Consider the following 18,608-nt stretch of genomic DNA (forward strand, 5'->3'; position numbering starts at 1 on the left):
TGCCCTGGGGGCGGGTTGTACAGCTGGCTAGGGGTCGGATTGTACAGCTGGCCTTAGGACGGGTTGTACAGTTGGGCTGGGGATGGGTTGTACAGCTGGCCTGGGGGTGGGTTGTACAGCTGCCCTGGGGGCGGGTTGTACAGCTGGCTAGGGGTCGGATTGTACAGCTGGTCTTAGGACGGGTTGTACAGTTGGGCTGGGGATGGGTTGTACAGCTAGCCTAGGGACGGTTTGTACACCTGGCCTGAGGACGGGTTGTACACCTGGCGTGGAGACGGGTTGTACAGCTGGCCTGGGGCTAGTTGTAAAGCTGGCCTAGGGACAGGTTGTACATTTTCCCTGGGTTACGGTTTGTACACCTGGCCTGGGGACGGGTTATACAGCTGGCCTAGGGACGGGTTGTACAGCTTGCCCTGGGACGAGTTGTACACCTGTCCTGAGGAGGGGTTGTACAGCAAGCCTGGGGTCGGGTTGTACAGCTGGCCTGTTGAAGGGTTGTATAGCTGGTCTTGGGAAGGATTGTACACCTGGTCCGGGGACGGGTTGTACACCTTGCCGGGGAACGGGTTGTACAGCTGGTCTGGGGACGCGTTGTACAGCTGGCCTTGAGAAGGGTTATACAGCTGGCCTGGGGACGGGTTGTAAACCTTGCGTTGGGACAGGTTGTACAGCTGGTCTGGGGATGGATTGTACAGCTGGCTTGGGGACGGGTTGTACAGCTGGAATAAGGAAGGGTTGTACAGCTGGCCTGGGGATGGGTTGTACAGCTGCTCTAGGGCCGGGTTGTACAACGGGCCTGGGGATGGATTGTACAGCTGGCCTGGGGATGGGTGGGACAGATTGCCTGGGGACGGGTTGTACAGCTGGCCTGGGGACGGGTTGTACAGCTGGTCTGGGGACGGGTTGTTCAGCTGGCCTGGGGACGGGTTGTACAGCTGGCCTGAGGACGTGATGTACAACAGACCTGAGGACGGGTTGTGCAGCTTGCCTGGGGACGGGTTGTACAGCTGGCCTGGTGACGGATTGTACACCTTGCCTGGGGAGGCGTTGTACAGCTGTCCTGTGGAGGGGTTGTACATAAAGCCTGGGGACGGGTTGTACACCATGCCTGGGTACAGGTTGTACAGCTGGCCTGGGGACGGGTTGTACAGCTGGTCTGGGGACGCTTTGTACAGCTGGCCTGGGGATGGGTTGTACAGCTTGCCTGGGGACGGGTTGTACAACTGGCCTGGGGATGGGTTGTACAGCTGGCCTTGGGAAGGGTTGTACAGCTTGCCTGGGGACGGGTTGTACACCTGGCCTGAGGCGAGTTGTACAGCCGGCCTATGGACCGTATGTACACCTGGCCTGGGGACGGGTTTTACAGCTGGCCTGGAGACGGGTTGTACAGCCAGCATAGGGAACGGTTGTACAGCGTGCCTGGGGACGGGTTGTACACCTGGCCTGGGGATGGGTTGTACAGCTTGCTTGGGGACGGGTTGTACATGTTGCCTGGGGACGGGTTGTACACCTGATCTTGGGACGGGTTGTACACCTGATCTGGGGACGGGTTGTACAGCTTGCCTGGGGACAGGTTGTACACCTGGCCTGTGGACGGGTTGTACAGCTGGCCTGGGGACGGGTTGTACAGCAGGACTGGGGACGGTTTGTACATCTGGCCAAAGAACGGGTAGTACTGCTGGCCTGGGGACGGGATGTACAGCTGGCCTGGGGACGGGTTGTACAGCTGGCCTGTGGACAGGTTGTACAGCTGGCCTGGGGACGGGTTGTACAGCTGGCCTGTGGACAGGTTGTACAGCTGGCCTATGGGCAGGTTGTACAGCCGGCCTGGGGATAGGTTGTACAGCCGGCCTGGGGACGAGTTGAACAGCTGGCCTGGGGACGGGTAGTACAGGCGGCCTGGGGACGAGTTGAACAGCTGGCATGTGGACAGGTTGTACAGCTGGCCTATGGACAGGTTGTACAGCCGGCCTGGGGATAGGTTGTACAGCTGGCCTGGGGACGGGTTGTACAGCCGGCCTGGGGACGGGTTGAACAGCTGGCTTGAGGACGGGTTGTACAGACGGGCAGGGGATGGGTTGTACAGCTGGCCTGGGGACGGGTTGTACAGCCAGCCTTAGGTTGGGTTGTACAGCTGCCCTGGGGACGGGTTGTACAGCCGGACAGGGGATGGGTTGTACAGCTTGCCTGGGGTACGGGTTGTACACCTGGACTAGGGACCGTATGTACACCTGGCCTGGGGATGAGTTGTACAGCTGGCCTCGGGACGGGTTGTACACCTGTCCTGGAGACGGGTTGAACACCTGGCAAGGGGTTGGGTTGTACAACTGGCCTGGGGATGGGTTGTACACCTGGCCTTGGGACGGATAGTACAGCTGGCCTGGGGATGGGTTGTACATCTGAGAAGGGGACGCGTAGTACTGCTGGCATAGGGACGGGTTGTACACCTGTCCTGGGGACGGGTTGTACACCTGTCCTGGGGACGGGTTGTACACCTGGCCTGGGGACGGATAGTATAGCTGGCTTGGGGACGGGTTGTACAGCTGGCCTGGGGACGGGTTGTACATCTGGCCTGGGGACGGGTTGTACAGCTGGCCTGGGGACGGGTTGTACACCTGGCCTGGGGACGGATAGTACAGCTGGTCTGGGGACGGGTTGTACAACTGGCCTGGGGACGGGATGTACACCTGTCCAGGGGACGGGTTGAACACCTGGCCAGGGGTCGGGTTGTACAGTTGGCCTGGGGACGGGTTGTACACCTGGCCTGGGGACGGATAGTACAGCTGGTCTGGGGACGGGTTGTACAACTGGCCTGGGGACGGGTTGTACACCTGGCCTGGGGACGGGTTGTACAACTGGCCTGGGGACGGGTTGTACACCTGGCCTGGGGACGGGTTGTACAGCTGGCCTGGGGACGGTTTGTACTGCTGGCCTGGGGACGGGTTGTACTGCTGGCCTGGGGACGGGTTGTACTGCTTGCCTGGGGACGGGTTGTACACCTTGCCTGGGGACGGGTTGTACAGATGGCCTGGGAACGGGTTGTACACTTTGCCTGTGGACGCATTGTACAGCTGGTCTGGGGAAGGGTTGTACAGCTGGCCTGGGGACGGGTTGTAAAGGTGGCCTGGGGACGGGTTGTACAGATGGCCTGGGAACGGGTTGTACACCTTGCCTGGGGACGCATTGTACAGCTGGTCTGGGGATGGGTTGTACAGCCGGCCTGGGGATGGGTTGTTCAGCTTGCCTGGGGCCGGGTTGTACAGCCGGCCTGGGGATGGGTTGTTCAGCTTGCCTGGGGCCGGGTTGTACAGCCGGCCTACGGGGCGGGTTGTACAGCCGGCCTGGGGACGGGTTGTACAGCTGGCATGGTGATGAGTTGTACAACTGGCCTGGGTACGGGTTGTACACCTGGCTTGGGGACGGGTTGTACATGTTGCCTGGGGACGGGTTGTACACCTGGCCTGGGGACGGGTTGTACACCTGAACTGGTGACGGGTTGTACACCTGACCTGGGGACGGGTTGTACAGCTGGGCTGGGGACGGGTTGTACAGCTGGCCTGGGGACGGGTTGAACACCTGGCCTGGGGACAGGTTGTACACCTGGCCTGGGGACGGATTGTACAGCTGGCCTGGGGACGGGTTGTACAGCAGGCCTGGGGACGGATTGTACATCTGGCCTGGGGACGGGTAGTTCTGTTTGCCTGGGGGATGGGTTGTACAGCTGGCCTGGGGACGGGATGTACACCTGGCCTAGGGACGGGTTTTACAGCTGGCCTGAAGACGGGTTGTACAGCAGGCCTGGGGACGGTTTGTATATCTGGCCTGAGGACGGGTAGTACTGCTTTCCTGGGGACGGGTTGTACATCTGGCATGAGGACGGGTTGTACAACTGGCCTGGTAACGGATTGTACAGCAGGATTGGGGACGGGTTGTACAGATGGCCTGGGAACGGGTTGTACAGCCGGCCTGGGGAAGAGTTGTACAGCTGGCCTGGGGACGGGTTGTACAGCTGGTCTGAGACGGGTTGTACACCTGGTCTGTGGACGAGTTGAGCACCTGGCTTGAGGAAGGATTGAAGAGCTGCCCTGTGGACGGGTTGTACAGCTGGCCTTTGGACGGGTTGTACAGCTGGCCTGGGGACGGGTTGTACACCTGGCCTGGAGGCGGATTGTACAGCAGGTCTCAGACGGGTTGTACACCTGGTCTGGGGACGAGTTGAACACCTGGCCTGGGGACGGGTGGAAAACCTGGCCTGGGGACGGGTTGTACACCTGGCCTGGGGAAGGATTGAACAGCTGCCCTGTGGACGGGTTGTACACCTGGTCTGGGGACGGGTTGTACACCTGGCCTGGGGACAGGTTGTACAGCTGGCCTGAGGACGGGTTGTACAACTGGCCTGGGGATAGGTTGTACAGCTGGTCTGGGGACGGGATGTACAGCCGGCCTGGGGACGGGATGTACAGCTGGCCTGGGGACGGGTTGTACAGCCGGCCTGGGAAAATGTCGTACAGCTAGCCTTGGGATGGGTTGTACACATAGCCTGGGGACCGCATGTACACCTGGGCTTGAGACGGGTTGTACAGCCGGCCTGGGGACGAGTTGAACATCTTGCCTGGGGACGGGTTGCACAGCTGGCCTGTGGACGGGTTGTACAGCTGGCCTCTGGACGGGTTGTACTGCCAGCCTGGGGACGGGTTGTACAGCTGGCCTGGGGACGGGTTGTACAGCTGCCCTGGGGGCGGGTTGTACAGCTGGCTAGGGGTCGGATTGTACAGCTGGCCTTAGGACGGGTTGTACAGTTGGGCTGGGGATGGGTTGTACAGCTGGCCTGGGGGTGGGTTGTACAGCTGCCCTGGGGGCGGGTTGTACAGCTGGCTAGGGGTCGGATTGTACAGCTGGTCTTAGGACGGGTTGTACAGTTGGGCTGGGGATGGGTTGTACAGCTAGCCTAGGGACGGTTTGTACACCTGGCCTGAGGACGGGTTGTACACCTGGCGTGGAGACGGGTTGTACAGCTGGCCTGGGGCTAGTTGTAAAGCTGGCCTAGGGACAGGTTGTACATTTTCCCTGGGTTACGGTTTGTACACCTGGCCTGGGGCCGGGTTATACAGCTGGCCTAGGGACGGGTTGTACAGCTTGCCCTGGGACGAGTTGTACACCTGTCCTGAGGAGGGGTTGTACAGCAAGCCTGGGGTCGGGTTGTACAGCTGGCCTGTTGAAGGGTTGTATAGCTGGTCTTGGGAAGGATTGTACACCTGGCCTGGGGACGGGTTGTACACCTTGCCAGGGAACGGGTTGTACAGCTGGTCTGGGGACGCGTTGTACAGCTGGCCTTGAGAAGGGTTATACAGCTGGCCTGGGGACGGGTTGTAAACCTTGCGTTGGGACGGGTTGTACAGCTGGTCTGGGGATGGATTGTACAGCTGGCTTGGGGACGGGCTGTACAGCTGGAATAAGGAAGGGTTGTACAGCTGGCCTGGGGATGGGTTGTACAGCTGCTCTAGGGCCGGGTTGTACAACGGGCCTGGGGATGGATTGTACAGCTGGCCTGGGGATGGGTGGGACAGATTGCCTGGGGACGGGTTGTACAGCTGGCCTGGGGACGGGTTGTACAGCTGGTCTGGGGACGGGTGTTTCAGCTGGTCTGGGGACCGGTTGTACAGCTGGCCTGAGGACGGGATGTACAGCAGACCTGAGGACGGGTTGTGCAGCTTGCCTGGGGACGGGTTGTACAGCTGGCCTGGTGACGGATTGTACACCTTGCCTGGGGAGGCGTTGTACAGCTGTCCTGTGGAGGGGTTGTACATAAAGCCTGGGGACGGGTTGTACACCATGCCTGGGTACAGGTTGTACAGCTGGCCTGGGGACGGGTTGTACAGCTGGTCTGGGGACGCTTTGTACAGCTGGCCTGGGGATGGGTTGTACAGCTTGCCTGGGGACGGGCTGTACAACTGGCCTGGGGATGGGTTGTACAGCTGGCCTTGGGAAGGGTTGTACAGCTTGCCTGGGGACGGGTTGTACACCTGGCCTGAGGCGAGTTGTACAGCCGGCCTATGGACCGTATGTACACCTGGCCTGGGGACGGGTTGTACAGCTGGCCTGGAGACGGGTTGTACATCCAGCATAGGGAACGGTTGTACAGCTTGCCTGGGGACGGGTTGTACACCTGGCCTGGGGATGGGTTGTACAGCTTGCTTGGGGACGGGTTGTACATGTTGCCTGGGGACGGGTTGTACACCTGATCATGGGACGGGTTGTACACCTGATCTGGGGACGGGTTGTACAGCTGGCCTGGGGACGGGTTGTACAGCAGGACTGGGGACGGTTTGTACATCTGGCCAAAGAACGGGTAGTACTGCTGGCCTGGGGACGGGATGTACAGCTGGCCTGGGGACGGGTTGTACAGCTGGCCTGTGGACAGGTTGTACAGCTGGCCTGGGGACGGGTTGTACAGCTGGCCTGTAGACAGGATGTACAGCTGGCCTATGGGCAGGTTGTACAGCCGGCCTGGGGATAGGTTGTACAGCCGGCCTGGGGACGAGTTGAACAACTGGCCTGGGGACGGGTTGTACAGGCGGCCTGGAGACGAGTTGAACAGCTGGCATGTGGACAGGTTGTACAGCTGGCCTATGGACAGGTTATACAGCCGGCCTGGGGATAGGTTGTACAGCTGGCTTGGGGACGGGTTGTACAGCCGGCCTGGGGACGGGTTGTACAGCTGGCCTGGGGACGGGTTGTACAGCTGGCCTGGGGATGGGTTGTACATCTGGTCTGGGGACGGGTTGTACATCTGACCTGGGGACGGGTCTTACATCTGGCCTGGGATGTGTTGTACTGCAGACCTCGGGACGGGTTGTACAGCAGGTCTGGGGACTGGTTGTACAGCTGGCCTGGGGACGGGTTGTACAGCTGGTCTGGGGACGGGTTGTTCAGCTGGCCTGGGGACGGGTTGTACAGCTGGCCTGAGGACGTGATGTACAACAGACCTGAGGACGGGTTGTGCAGCTTGCCTGGGGACGGGTTGTACAGCTGGCCTGGTGACGGATTGTACACCTTGCCTGGGGAGGCGTTGTACAGCTGTCCTGTGGAGGGGTTGTACATAAAGCCTGGGGACGGGTTGTACACCATGCCTGGGTACAGGTTGTACAGCTGGCCTGGGGACGGGTTGTACAGCTGGTCTGGGGACGCTTTGTACAGCTGGCCTGGGGATGGGTTGTACAGCTTGCCTGGGGACGGGTTGTACAACTGGCCTGGGGATGGGTTGTACAGCTGGCCTTGGGAAGGGTTGTACAGCTTGCCTGGGGACGGGTTGTACACCTGGCCTGAGGCGAGTTGTACAGCCGGCCTATGGACCGTATGTACACCTGGCCTGGGGACGGGTTTTACAGCTGGCCTGGAGACGGGTTGTACAGCCAGCATAGGGAACGGTTGTACAGCGTGCCTGGGGACGGGTTGTACACCTGGCCTGGGGATGGGTTGTACAGCTTGCTTGGGGACGGGTTGTACATGTTGCCTGGGGACGGGTTGTACACCTGATCTTGGGACGGGTTGTACACCTGATCTGGGGACGGGTTGTACAGCTTGCCTGGGGACAGGTTGTACACCTGGCCTGTGGACGGGTTGTACAGCTGGCCTGGGGACGGGTTGTACAGCAGGACTGGGGACGGTTTGTACATCTGGCCAAAGAACGGGTAGTACTGCTGGCCTGGGGACGGGATGTACAGCTGGCCTGGGGACGGGTTGTACAGCTGGCCTGTGGACAGGTTGTACAGCTGGCCTGGGGACGGGTTGTACAGCTGGCCTGTGGACAGGTTGTACAGCTGGCCTATGGGCAGGTTGTACAGCCGGCCTGGGGATAGGTTGTACAGCCGGCCTGGGGACGAGTTGAACAGCTGGCCTGGGGACGGGTAGTACAGGCGGCCTGGGGACGAGTTGAACAGCTGGCATGTGGACAGGTTGTACAGCTGGCCTATGGACAGGTTGTACAGCCGGCCTGGGGATAGGTTGTACAGCTGGCCTGGGGACGGGTTGTACAGCCGGCCTGGGGACGGGTTGAACAGCTGGCTTGAGGACGGGTTGTACAGACGGGCAGGGGATGGGTTGTACAGCTGGCCTGGGGACGGGTTGTACAGCCAGCCTTAGGTTGGGTTGTACAGCTGCCCTGGGGACGGGTTGTACAGCCGGACAGGGGATGGGTTGTACAGCTTGCCTGGGGTACGGGTTGTACACCTGGACTAGGGACCGTATGTACACCTGGCCTGGGGATGAGTTGTACAGCTGGCCTGGGGACGGGTTGTACAGCTGGCCTGTGGACAGGTTGTACAGCTGGCCTGGGGACGGGTTGTACAGCTGGCCTGTGGACAGGTTGTACAGCTGGCCTATGGGCAGGTTATACAGCCGGCCTGGGGATAGGTTGTACAGCCGGCCTGGGGACGAGTTGAACAGCTGGCCTGGGGACGGGTAGTACAGGCGGCCTGGGGACGAGTTGAACAGCTGGCATGTGGACAGGTTGTACAGCTGGCCTATGGACAGGTTGTACAGCCGGCCTGGGGATAGGTTGTACAGCTGGCCTGGGGACGGGTTGTACAGCCGGCCTGGGGACGGGTTGAACAGCTGGCTTGAGGACGGGTTGTACAGACGGGCAGGGGATGGGTTGTACAGCTGGCCTGGGGACGGGTTGTACAGCCAACCTTAGGTTGGGTTGTACAGCTGCCCTGGGGACGGGTTGTACAGCCGGACAGGGGATGGGTTGTACAGCTTGCCTGGGGTACGGGTTGTACACCTGGACTAGGGACCGTATGTACACCTGGCCTGGGGATGAGTTGTACAGCTGGCCTCGGGACGGGTTGTACACCTGTCCTGGAGACGGGTTGAACACCTGGCAAGGGGTTGGGTTGTACAACTGGCCTGGGGATGGGTTGTACACCTGGCCTTGGGACGGATAGTACAGCTGGCCTGGGGATGGGTTGTACATCTGAGAAGGGGACGCGTAGTACTGCTGGCATAGGGACGGGTTGTACACCTGTCCTGGGGACGGGTTGTACACCTGTCCTGGGGACGGGTTGTACACCTGGCCTGGGGACGGATAGTATAGCTGGCTTGGGGACGGGTTGTACAGCTGGCCTGGGGACGGGTTGTACATCTGGCCTGGGGACGGGTTGTACAGCTGGCCTGGGGACGGGTTGTACACCTGGCCTGGGGACGGATAGTACAGCTGGTCTGGGGACGGGTTGTACAACTGGCCTGGGGACGGGATGTACACCTGTCCAGGGGACGGGTTGAACACCTGGCCAGGGGTCGGGTTGTACAGTTGGCCTGGGGACGGGTTGTACACCTGGCCTGGGGACGGATAGTACAGCTGGTCTGGGGACGGGTTGTACAACTGGCCTGGGGACGGGTTGTACACCTGGCCTGGGGACGGGTTGTACAACTGGCCTGGGGACGGGTTGTACACCTGGCCTGGGGACGGGTTGTACAGCTGGCCTGGGGACGGTTTGTACTGCTGGCCTGGGGACGGGTTGTACTGCTGGCCTGGGGACGGGTTGTACTGCTTGCCTGGGGACGGGTTGTACACCTTGCCTGGGGACGGGTTGTACAGATGGCCTGGGAACGGGTTGTACACTTTGCCTGTGGACGCATTGTACAGCTGGTCTGGGGAAGGGTTGTACAGCTGGCCTGGGGACGGGTTGTAAAGGTGGCCTGGGGACGGGTTGTACAGATGGCCTGGGAACGGGTTGTACACCTTGCCTGGGGACGCATTGTACAGCTGGTCTGGGGATGGGTTGTACAGCCGGCCTGGGGATGGGTTGTTCAGCTTGCCTGGGGCCGGGTTGTACAGCCGGCCTGGGGATGGGTTGTTCAGCTTGCCTGGGGCCGGGTTGTACAGCCGGCCTACGGGGCGGGTTGTACAGCCGGCCTGGGGACGGGTTGTACAGCTGGCATGGTGATGAGTTGTACAACTGGCCTGGGTACGGGTTGTACACCTGGCTTGGGGACGGGTTGTACATGTTGCCTGGGGACGGGTTGTACACCTGGCCTGGGGACGGGTTGTACACCTGAACTGGTGACGGGTTGTACACCTGACCTGGGGACGGGTTGTACAGCTGGGCTGGGGACGGGTTGTACAGCTGGCCTGGGGACGGGTTGAACACCTGGCCTGGGGACAGGTTGTACACCTGGCCTGGGGACGGATTGTACAGCTGGCCTGGGGACGGGTTGTACAGCAGGCCTGGGGACGGATTGTACATCTGGCCTGGGGACGGGTAGTTCTGTTTGCCTGGGGGATGGGTTGTACAGCTGGCCTGGGGACGGGATGTACACCTGGCCTAGGGACGGGTTTTACAGCTGGCCTGAAGACGGGTTGTACAGCAGGCCTGGGGACGGTTTGTATATCTGGCCTGAGGACGGGTAGTACTGCTTTCCTGGGGACGGGTTGTACATCTGGCATGAGGACGGGTTGTACAACTGGCCTGGTAACGGATTGTACAGCAGGATTGGGGACGGGTTGTACAGATGGCCTGGGAACGGGTTGTACAGCCGGCCTGGGGAAGAGTTGTACAGCTGGCCTGGGGACGGGTTGTACAGCTGGTCTGAGACGGGTTGTACACCTGGTCTGTGGACGAGTTGAGCACCTGGCTTGAGGAAGGATTGAAGAGCTGCCCTGTGGACGGGTTGTACAGCTGGCCTTTGGACGGGTTGTACAGCTGGCCTGGGGACGGATTGTACAGCCGGCCTTTGGACGGGTTGTACAGCTGGCCTGGGGACGGGTTGTACACCTGGCCTGGAGGCGGATTGTACAGCAGGTCTCAGACGGGTTGTACACCTGGTCTGGGGACGAGTTGAACACCTGGCCTGGGGACGGGTGGAAAACCTGGCCTGGGGACGGGTTGTACACCTGGCCTGGGGAAGGATTGAACAGCTGCCCTGTGGACGGGTTGTACACCTGGTCTGGGGACGGGTTGTACACCTGGCCTGGGGACAGGTTGTACAGCTGGCCTGAGGACGGGTTGTACAACTGGCCTGGGGATAGGTTGTACAGCTGGTCTGGGGACGGGATGTACAGCCGGCCTGGGGACGGGATGTACAGCTGGCCTGGGGACGGGTTGTACAGCCGGCCTGGGAAAATGTCGTACAGCTAGCCTTGGGATGGGTTGTACACATAGCCTGGGGACCGCATGTACACCTGGGCTTGAGACGGGTTGTACAGCCGGCCTGGGGACGAGTTGAACATCTTGCCTGGGGACGGGTTGCACAGCTGGCCTGTGGACGGGTTGTACAGCTGGCCTCTGGACGGGTTGTACAGCCAGCCTGGGGACGGGTTGTACAGCTGGCCTGGGGACGGGTTGTACAGCTGCCCTGGGGGCGGGTTGTACAGCTGGCTAGGGGTCGGATTGTACAGCTGGCCTTAGGACGGGTTGTACAGTTGGGCTGGGGATGGGTTGTACAGCTGGCCTGGGGGTGGGTTGTACAGCTGCCCTGGGGGCGGGTTGTACAGCTGGCTAGGGGTCGGATTGTACAGCTGGTCTTAGGACGGGTTGTACAGTTGGGCTGGGGATGGGTTGTACAGCTAGCCTAGGGACGGTTTGTACACCTGGCCTGAGGACGGGTTGTACACCTGGCGTGGAGACGGGTTGTACAGCTGGCCTGGGGCTAGTTGTAAAGCTGGCCTAGGGACAGGTTGTACATTTTCCCTGGGTTACGGTTTGTACACCTGGCCTGGGGCCGGGTTATACAGCTGGCCTAGGGACGGGTTGTACAGCTTGCCCTGGGACGAGTTGTACACCTGTCCTGAGGAGGGGTTGTACAGCAAGCCTGGGGTCGGGTTGTACAGCTGGCCTGTTGAAGGGTTGTATAGCTGGTCTTGGGAAGGATTGTACACCTGGCCTGGGGACGGGTTGTACACCTTGCCAGGGAACGGGTTGTACAGCTGGTCTGGGGACGCGTTGTACAGCTGGCCTTGAGAAGGGTTATACAGCTGGCCTGGGGACGGGTTGTAAACCTTGCGTTGGGACGGGTTGTACAGCTGGTCTGGGGATGGATTGTACAGCTGGCTTGGGGACGGGCTGTACAGCTGGAATAAGGAAGGGTTGTACAGCTGGCCTGGGGATGGGTTGTACAGCTGCTCTAGGGCCGGGTTGTACAACGGGCCTGGGGATGGATTGTACAGCTGGCCTGGGGATGGGTGGGACAGATTGCCTGGGGACGGGTTGTACAGCTGGCCTGGGGACGGGTTGTACAGCTGGTCTGGGGACGGGTGTTTCAGCTGGTCTGGGGACCGGTTGTACAGCTGGCCTGAGGACGGGATGTACAGCAGACCTGAGGACGGGTTGTGCAGCTTGCCTGGGGACGGGTTGTACAGCTGGCCTGGTGACGGATTGTACACCTTGCCTGGGGAGGCGTTGTACAGCTGTCCTGTGGAGGGGTTGTACATAAAGCCTGGGGACGGGTTGTACACCATGCCTGGGTACAGGTTGTACAGCTGGCCTGGGGACGGGTTGTACAGCTGGTCTGGGGACGCTTTGTACAGCTGGCCTGGGGATGGGTTGTACAGCTTGCCTGGGGACGGGCTGTACAACTGGCCTGGGGATGGGTTGTACAGCTGGCCTTGGGAAGGGTTGTACAGCTTGCCTGGGGACGGGTTGTACACCTGGCCTGAGGCGAGTTGTACAGCCGGCCTATGGACCGTATGTACACCTGGCCTGGGGACGGGTTGTACAGCTGGCCTGGAGACGGGTTGTACATCCAGCATAGGGAACGGTTGTACAGCTTGCCTGGGGACGGGTTGTACACCTGGCCTGGGGATGGGTTGTACAGCTTGCTTGGGGACGGGTTGTACATGTTGCCTGGGGACGGGTTGTACACCTGATCATGGGACGGGTTGTACACCTGATCTGGGGACGGGTTGTACAGCTGGCCTGGGGACGGGTTGTACAGCAGGACTGGGGACGGTTTGTACATCTGGCCAAAGAACGGGTAGTACTGCTGGCCTGGGGACGGGATGTACAGCTGGCCTGGGGACGGGTTGTACAGCTGGCCTGTGGACAGGTTGTACAGCTGGCCTGGGGACGGGTTGTACAGCTGGCCTGTAGACAGGATGTACAGCTGGCCTATGGGCAGGTTGTACAGCCGGCCTGGGGATAGGTTGTACAGCCGGCCTGGGGACGAGTTGAACAACTGGCCTGGGGACGGGTTGTACAGGCGGCCTGGAGACGAGTTGAACAGCTGGCATGTGGACAGGTTGTACAGCTGGCCTATGGACAGGTTATACAGCCGGCCTGGGGATAGGTTGTACAGCTGGCTTGGGGACGGGTTGTACAGCCGGCCTGGGGACGGGTTGTACAGCTGGCCTGGGGACGGGTTGTACAGCTGGCCTGGGGATGGGTTGTACATCTGGTCTGGGGACGGGTTGTACATCTGACCTGGGGACGGGTCTTACATCTGGCCTGGGATGTGTTGTACTGCAGACCTCGGGACGGGTTGTACAGCAGGTCTGGGGACTGGTTGTACAGCTGGCCTGGGGACGGGTTGTACAGTTGGCCTGAGGACGGGTTGTACAGCTGGCCTTGGGAAGGGTTGTACAGCTGGACTGAGGACGGGTTGAACAGCGGGTTTTGTGACGGGTTGTACAACTAGCCTGGGGACTGGTTGTACACCTGGCTTGGGGACGGGTTGTACAGCTGGCTTGAGGACGGGTTGTACAGACGGGCAGGGGATGGGTTGTACAGCTGGCCTGGGGACGGGTTGTACAGCCAGCTTTAGGTTGGGTTGTACAGCTGCCCTGGGGACGGGTTGTACAGCCGGACAGGGGATGGGTTGTACAGCTTGCCTGGGGTACGGGTTGTACACCTGGCCTAGGGACCGTATGTACACCTGGCCTGGGGATGGGTTGTACAGCTGGCCTCGGGACGGGTTGTACACCTGTCCTGGAGACGAGTTGAACACCTGGCCAGGGGTTGGGTTGTACAACTGGCCTGGAGATGGGTTGTACACCTGGCCTTGGGACGGATAGTACAGTTGGCCTGGGGATGGGTTGTACATCTAGGAAGGGGACGCGTAGTACTGCTGGCATAGGGACGGATTATACACCTGTCCTGGGGACGGGTTGTACACCTGTCCTGGGGACGGGTTGTACACCTGGCCTGGGGACGGATAGTACAGCTGGCTTGGGGACGGGTTGTACAGCTTGCCTGGGGACGGGTTGTAGAGCTGGCCTGGGGAGGGGTTGTACAGCCAGCTTTAGGTTGGGTTGTACAGCTGCCCTGGGGACGGGTTGTACAGCCGGACAGGGGATGGGTTGTACAGCTTGCCTGGGGTACGGGTTGTACACCTGGCCTAGGGACCGTATGTACACCTGGCCTGGGGACGGATAGTACAGCTGGCCTGGGGTCGGGTTGTACAGCTGGCCTGGGGACGGGTTGTACACCTGGCCTGGGGATGGATAGTACAGCTGGCTTGGGGACGGGTTGTACAGCTGGCCTGGGGACGTGTTGTACAGCTGGCCTGACGACGGGTTGTACAGCTGGCCTGGGAAGGGTTATACATCTTGCCTGGGAACGGGTTGTACAGCTGGCCTGGGGACGGGTTGTACTGCTGGCCTGGGGACGGGTTGTACAGCAGGCCTGGGTACGGCTTGTACATCTGGCCTGGGGACGGGTAGTACTGCTGGCTTGGGAACGGGTTGTACAGCTGGCCTTGGGAAGGTTTGTACAGCTGGACTGGGAACGGGTTGTACACCTTGCCTGGGGACGCATTGTACAGCTGGTCTGGAGAAGGGTTGTACAGGTGGCCTGAGGACGGGTTGTACAGCCGGCCTGGGGATAGGTTGTATTACTGGCCTGGGGACGGGTTGTACAGCCGGCTTGGGGAGAGGTTGTTCAGCTTGCCTGGGGCCGGGTTGTACAGCCGGCCTGTGGACAGGTTGTACAGCTGGCCTGGGGACGGGTTGTACAGCTGGCCTGTGGACAGGTTGTACAGCTGGCCTATGGGCAGGTTGTACAGCCGGCCTGGGGATAGGTTGTACAGCCGGCCTGGGGACGAGTTGAACAGCTGGCCTGGGGACGGGTTGTACAGGCGGCCTGGGGACGAGTTGAACAGCTGGCATGTGGACAGGTTGTACAGCTGGCCTATGGACAGGTTGTACAGCCGGCCTGGGGATAGGTTGTACAGCTGGCCTGGGGACGGGTTGTACAGCCGGCCTGGGGATGGGTTGTACATCTGGTCTGGGGACGGGTTGTACATCTGACCTGGGGACGGGTCTTACATCTGGCCGGGGATGTGTTGTACTGCAGACCTCGGGACGGGTTGTACAGCTGGTCTGGGGACTGGTTGTACAGCTGGCCTGGGGACGGGTTGTACAGTTGGCCTGAGGACGGGTTGTACAGCTGGCCTTGGGAAGGGTTGTACAACTAGCCTGGGGACTGGTTGTACACCTGGCTTGGGGACGGGTTGTACAGCTGGCTTGAGGACGGGTTGTACAGACGGGCAGGGGATGGGTTGTACAGCTGGCCTGGGGACGGGTTGTACAGCCAGCCTTAGGTTGGGTTGTACAGCTGCCCTGGGGACGGGTTGTACAGCTGGACAGGGGATGGGTTGTACAGCTTGCCTGGGGTACGGGTTGTACACCTGGCCTAGGGACCGTATGTACACCTGGCCTGGGGATGGGTTGTACAGCTGGCCTCGGGACGGGTTGTACACCTGGCCAGGGGTTGGGTTGTACAACTGGCCTGGGGATGGGTTGTACACCTGGCCTTGGGACGGATAGTACAGCTGGCCTGGGGATGGGTTGTACATCTGAGAAGTGGACGCGTAGTACTGCTGGCATTGGGACGGGTTGTACACCTGTCCTGGGGACGGGTTGTACACCTGTCCTGGGGACGGGTTGTACACCTGGCCTGGGGACGGATAGTACAGCTGGCTTGGGGACGGGTTGTACAGCTTGCCTGGGGACGGGTTGTACATCTGGCCTGGGGACGGGTTGTACAGCTGGCCTGGGGACGGGTTGTACACCTGGCCTGGGGACGGATAGTACAGCTGGCCAGGGGTCGGGTTGTACAGCTGGCCTGGGGACGGGTTGTACACCTGGCCTGGGGACGAATAGTACAGCTGGCTTGGGGACGGGTTGTACAGCTGGCCTGGGGACGGATAGTATAGGTGGCTTGGGGGCGGGTTGTACATCTGGCCTGGGGACGGGTTGTACAGCTGGCCTGACGACGGCTTATACAGCTGGCCTGGGAAGGGTTATACATCTTGCCTGGGAACGGGTTGTACAGCTGGCCTGGGGACGGGTTGTACTGCTGGCCTGGGGACGGGTTGTACAGCAGGCCTGGGTACGGCTTGTACATCTGGCCTGGGGACGGGTAGTACTGCTGGCTTGGGAACGGGTTGTACAGCTCGCCTTGGGAAGGGTTGTACAGCTGGCCTGGAAACGGGTTGTACACCTTGCCTGGGGATAGGTTGTATTACTGGCCTGGGGACGGGTTGTAACGCCGGCTTGGGGAGGGGTTGTTCAGCTTGCCTGGGGCCGGGTTGTACAGCCGGCCTACGGGGCAGGTTGTACAGCTGGCCTGGGGACAGGTTGAACACCTAGCCAGGGGACGGGTTGTACAGCTGGCCTGGGGACGGGTTGTACAGCTGACCTGGGGACGGGTTGTAGACCTGGCCTGGGGACAGGTTGAACACCTGGCCTGGGGACGGGTTGTACAGCTGGCCTGGGGACGGGTTGTACAGCTGACCTGGGGACGGGTTGTACACCTGGCCTGGGGACAGGTTGAACACCTGGCCTGGGGTCGGGTTGTACAGCCGGCTTGGGGACGGGTTGTACAGCTGGCCTGGGGACAGGTTGAACACCTGGCCAGGGGTCGGGTTGTACAGCCGGCCTGGGGACGGGTTGTACACCTGGCTTGGGGACGGGTTGTACATGTTGCCTGGGGACGGGTTGTACACCTGGCCTGGGGACGGGTTGTACACCTGATCTGGTGACGGGTTGTACACCTGACCTGGGGACGGGTTGTACAGCTGGCCTGGGGACGGGTTGTACAGCTGGCCTGGGGACGGGTTGAACACCTGGCCTGGGGACGGGTTGTACAGCTGGCCTGGGGACGGGTTGTACAGCAGGCCTGGGGACGGTTTGTACATTTGGCCTGGGGACGGGAAGTACTGCTTGCCTTTGGATGGGTTGTACAGCTGGCCTGGGGACGGGATGTACAGCTGGCCTGGGGACGGGTTTTACAGCGTGCCTGGGGACGGGTTGTACAGATGGCCTGAAGACGGGTTGTACAGCAGGCCTGGGGACGGTTTGTACGTCTTGCCTGGGGACGGGTCGTACAGCTGGCCTGGGGACGGGTTGTACATCTGGCCTGGGGACGGGTTGTACATCTGGCCTGGGGACGGGTTGTACATCTGGCATCAGGACGGGTTGTACATCTGGCCTGGGGACGGGTTGTACCGCTGGCCTGGGGACGGGTTGTACATCTGGCCTGGGGACGGGTTGTACAGCTGGCCTGGGGACGGGTTGTACAGCTGGCCTGAGAACGGCTTTTACAGCTGCCCTGGGGACGAGTTGTACATCTGGCCTGGGGACGGGTTGTACAGCTGGCCTGGGGATGGGTTGTACAGCTGGCCTGAGGACGGTTTTTACAGCTGCCCTGGGGACGAGTTGTACATCTGGCCTGGGGACGGTTTGTACAGCTAGCCTGAGGACGGCTTTTACAGCTGGCCTGAGGACGGCTTTTACAGCTGCCCTGGGGACGGGTTGTACAGCTGGCATGGGTAAAGATTGTACAGCTGCCCTGTGGACGGGTTGTACATCTGGCCTGGGGACGGGTTGTACAGCTGGCCTGAGGACGGGTTGTACACCTGGCCTGGGGATAGGTTGTACAGCAGGCTAGGGGACAGGTTGTACATCTGGCCTGTGGACGGGTTGTACAGCTGGCTTGAGGACGGTTTGTACAGCTGGCCTGGGGACGGGTTGTACTGCGTGCCTGGGGATGGGTTGTACACCTGACCTGGCGAAGGGTTGTACACCTGGCCTGGGGATGGGTTGTACACCTGACCTGGCGAAGGGTTGTACACCTGGCCTGGCGTCGGGTTGTACACCTGATCTAGGGACGGGTTGTACATCAGGATTGGGGACAGATTGTACATCTGACCTTGGGACGGATTGTACAGCTGTCCTGAGGACGGGTTGTACAGCTGGCCTGGGGATAGGTTGTACAGCTGGCCTGGGGCCGTGTTGTACAGCCGGCCTGGGGATGGGTTGATCAGCTGGGTTGGGGATGGGTTGTACAGCCGGCCTGGGAAAGGGTTGTACTGCTGGCCTGGGGACCGTATGTACACCAGGGCTTGAGACGGGTTGTACAGCCGGCCTGGGGACGAGTTGAACATCTTGCCTGGGGACGGGTTGTACAGCTGGCCTTTGGACGGGTTGTACAGCTGGCCTGGAGGCGGATTGTACAGCTGGTCTGAGAAGGGTTTTACACTTGGCCTGGGGACGGGTTGTACAGCTGGTCTGGGGACGGGTTGTACAGCTAGCCTGGGGACGGGTTGAACAGCTGACCTTGGGACGGGTTGTACAGCTGGCCTGGGGACTTGTTGTACAGCTGGCCTGGGGA

At 60.9% G+C, this 18,608-nt stretch overlaps 4 protein-coding genes across 4 annotated transcripts; all 4 read right to left on the reverse strand.

The window, feature by feature from the left end:
* Nucleotides 1–344: 344 nt before the first annotated feature.
* On the reverse strand, nt 345–1,106 carry LOC138366155 (tetra-peptide repeat homeobox protein 1-like). The gene has a single exon (XM_069326894.1). The coding sequence runs from the start codon at nt 1,104–1,106 to the stop codon at nt 345–347; it is 762 nt and encodes a 253-aa protein (XP_069182995.1).
* Nucleotides 1,107–1,360: 254 nt separating this feature from the next.
* LOC138366163 (uncharacterized) lies at nt 1,361–7,128 on the reverse strand. The gene is made up of 5 exons (XM_069326896.1): nt 6,813–7,128; nt 6,148–6,627; nt 5,077–6,028; nt 2,333–3,360; nt 1,361–2,091 (listed from the first exon to the last, which is right to left on the reverse strand). The coding sequence occupies exons 1-5, from the start codon at nt 7,126–7,128 to the stop codon at nt 1,361–1,363; spliced, it is 3,507 nt and encodes a 1,168-aa protein (XP_069182997.1).
* A 254-nt stretch (nt 7,129–7,382) lies between these two features.
* On the reverse strand, nt 7,383–13,413 carry LOC138366164 (uncharacterized). Its single transcript, XM_069326897.1, has 4 exons — nt 12,771–13,413; nt 11,700–12,651; nt 8,908–9,935; nt 7,383–8,113 (listed from the first exon to the last, which is right to left on the reverse strand). The coding sequence occupies exons 1-4, from the start codon at nt 13,411–13,413 to the stop codon at nt 7,383–7,385; spliced, it is 3,354 nt and encodes a 1,117-aa protein (XP_069182998.1).
* Nucleotides 13,414–17,727: 4,314 nt separating this feature from the next.
* On the reverse strand, nt 17,728–18,381 carry LOC138366165 (uncharacterized). The gene has a single exon (XM_069326898.1). The coding sequence runs from the start codon at nt 18,379–18,381 to the stop codon at nt 17,728–17,730; it is 654 nt and encodes a 217-aa protein (XP_069182999.1).
* Nucleotides 18,382–18,608: the final 227 nt, after the last annotated feature.

This window comes from Procambarus clarkii, chromosome 2, assembly GCF_040958095.1.
Source record: "Procambarus clarkii isolate CNS0578487 chromosome 2, FALCON_Pclarkii_2.0, whole genome shotgun sequence".
Taxonomy (NCBI): domain Eukaryota; kingdom Metazoa; phylum Arthropoda; class Malacostraca; order Decapoda; family Cambaridae; genus Procambarus; species Procambarus clarkii.

Coding starts and splice junctions, on each gene's coding strand:
- LOC138366155 (XM_069326894.1), bottom strand. CDS start 1,106: ATGGTGTACAACCCGTCCCCAGGCTTTATGTACAACCCCTCCACAGGA.
- LOC138366163 (XM_069326896.1), bottom strand. CDS start 7,128: ATGGTGTACAACCCGTCCCCAGGCTTTATGTACAACCCCTCCACAGGA. Junction 6,628..6,812: donor CAACACATCCCAGGCCAGAT/GTAAGACCCGTC, acceptor ACCTGTCCATAG/GCCAGCTGTACAACCTGTCC. Junction 2,092..2,332: donor GGTGTACAACCCATCCCCAG/GCCAGTTGTACA, acceptor ACCCGTCCCCAG/GCCAGCTGTACAACCCATCC.
- LOC138366164 (XM_069326897.1), bottom strand. CDS start 13,413: ATGTACAACCCGTCCCCAGACCAGATGTACAACCCATCCCCAGGCCAG. Junction 12,652..12,770: donor GGTGTACAACCCGTCCCCAG/GCAAGCTGTACA, acceptor AACTCGCCTCAG/GCCAGGTGTACAACCCGTCC. Junction 8,114..8,907: donor GGTGTACAACCCATCCCCAG/GCCAGTTGTACA, acceptor ACCCGTCCCCAG/GCCAGCTGTACAACCCATCC.
- LOC138366165 (XM_069326898.1), bottom strand. CDS start 18,381: ATGTTCAACTCGTCCCCAGGCCGGCTGTACAACCCGTCTCAAGCCCTG.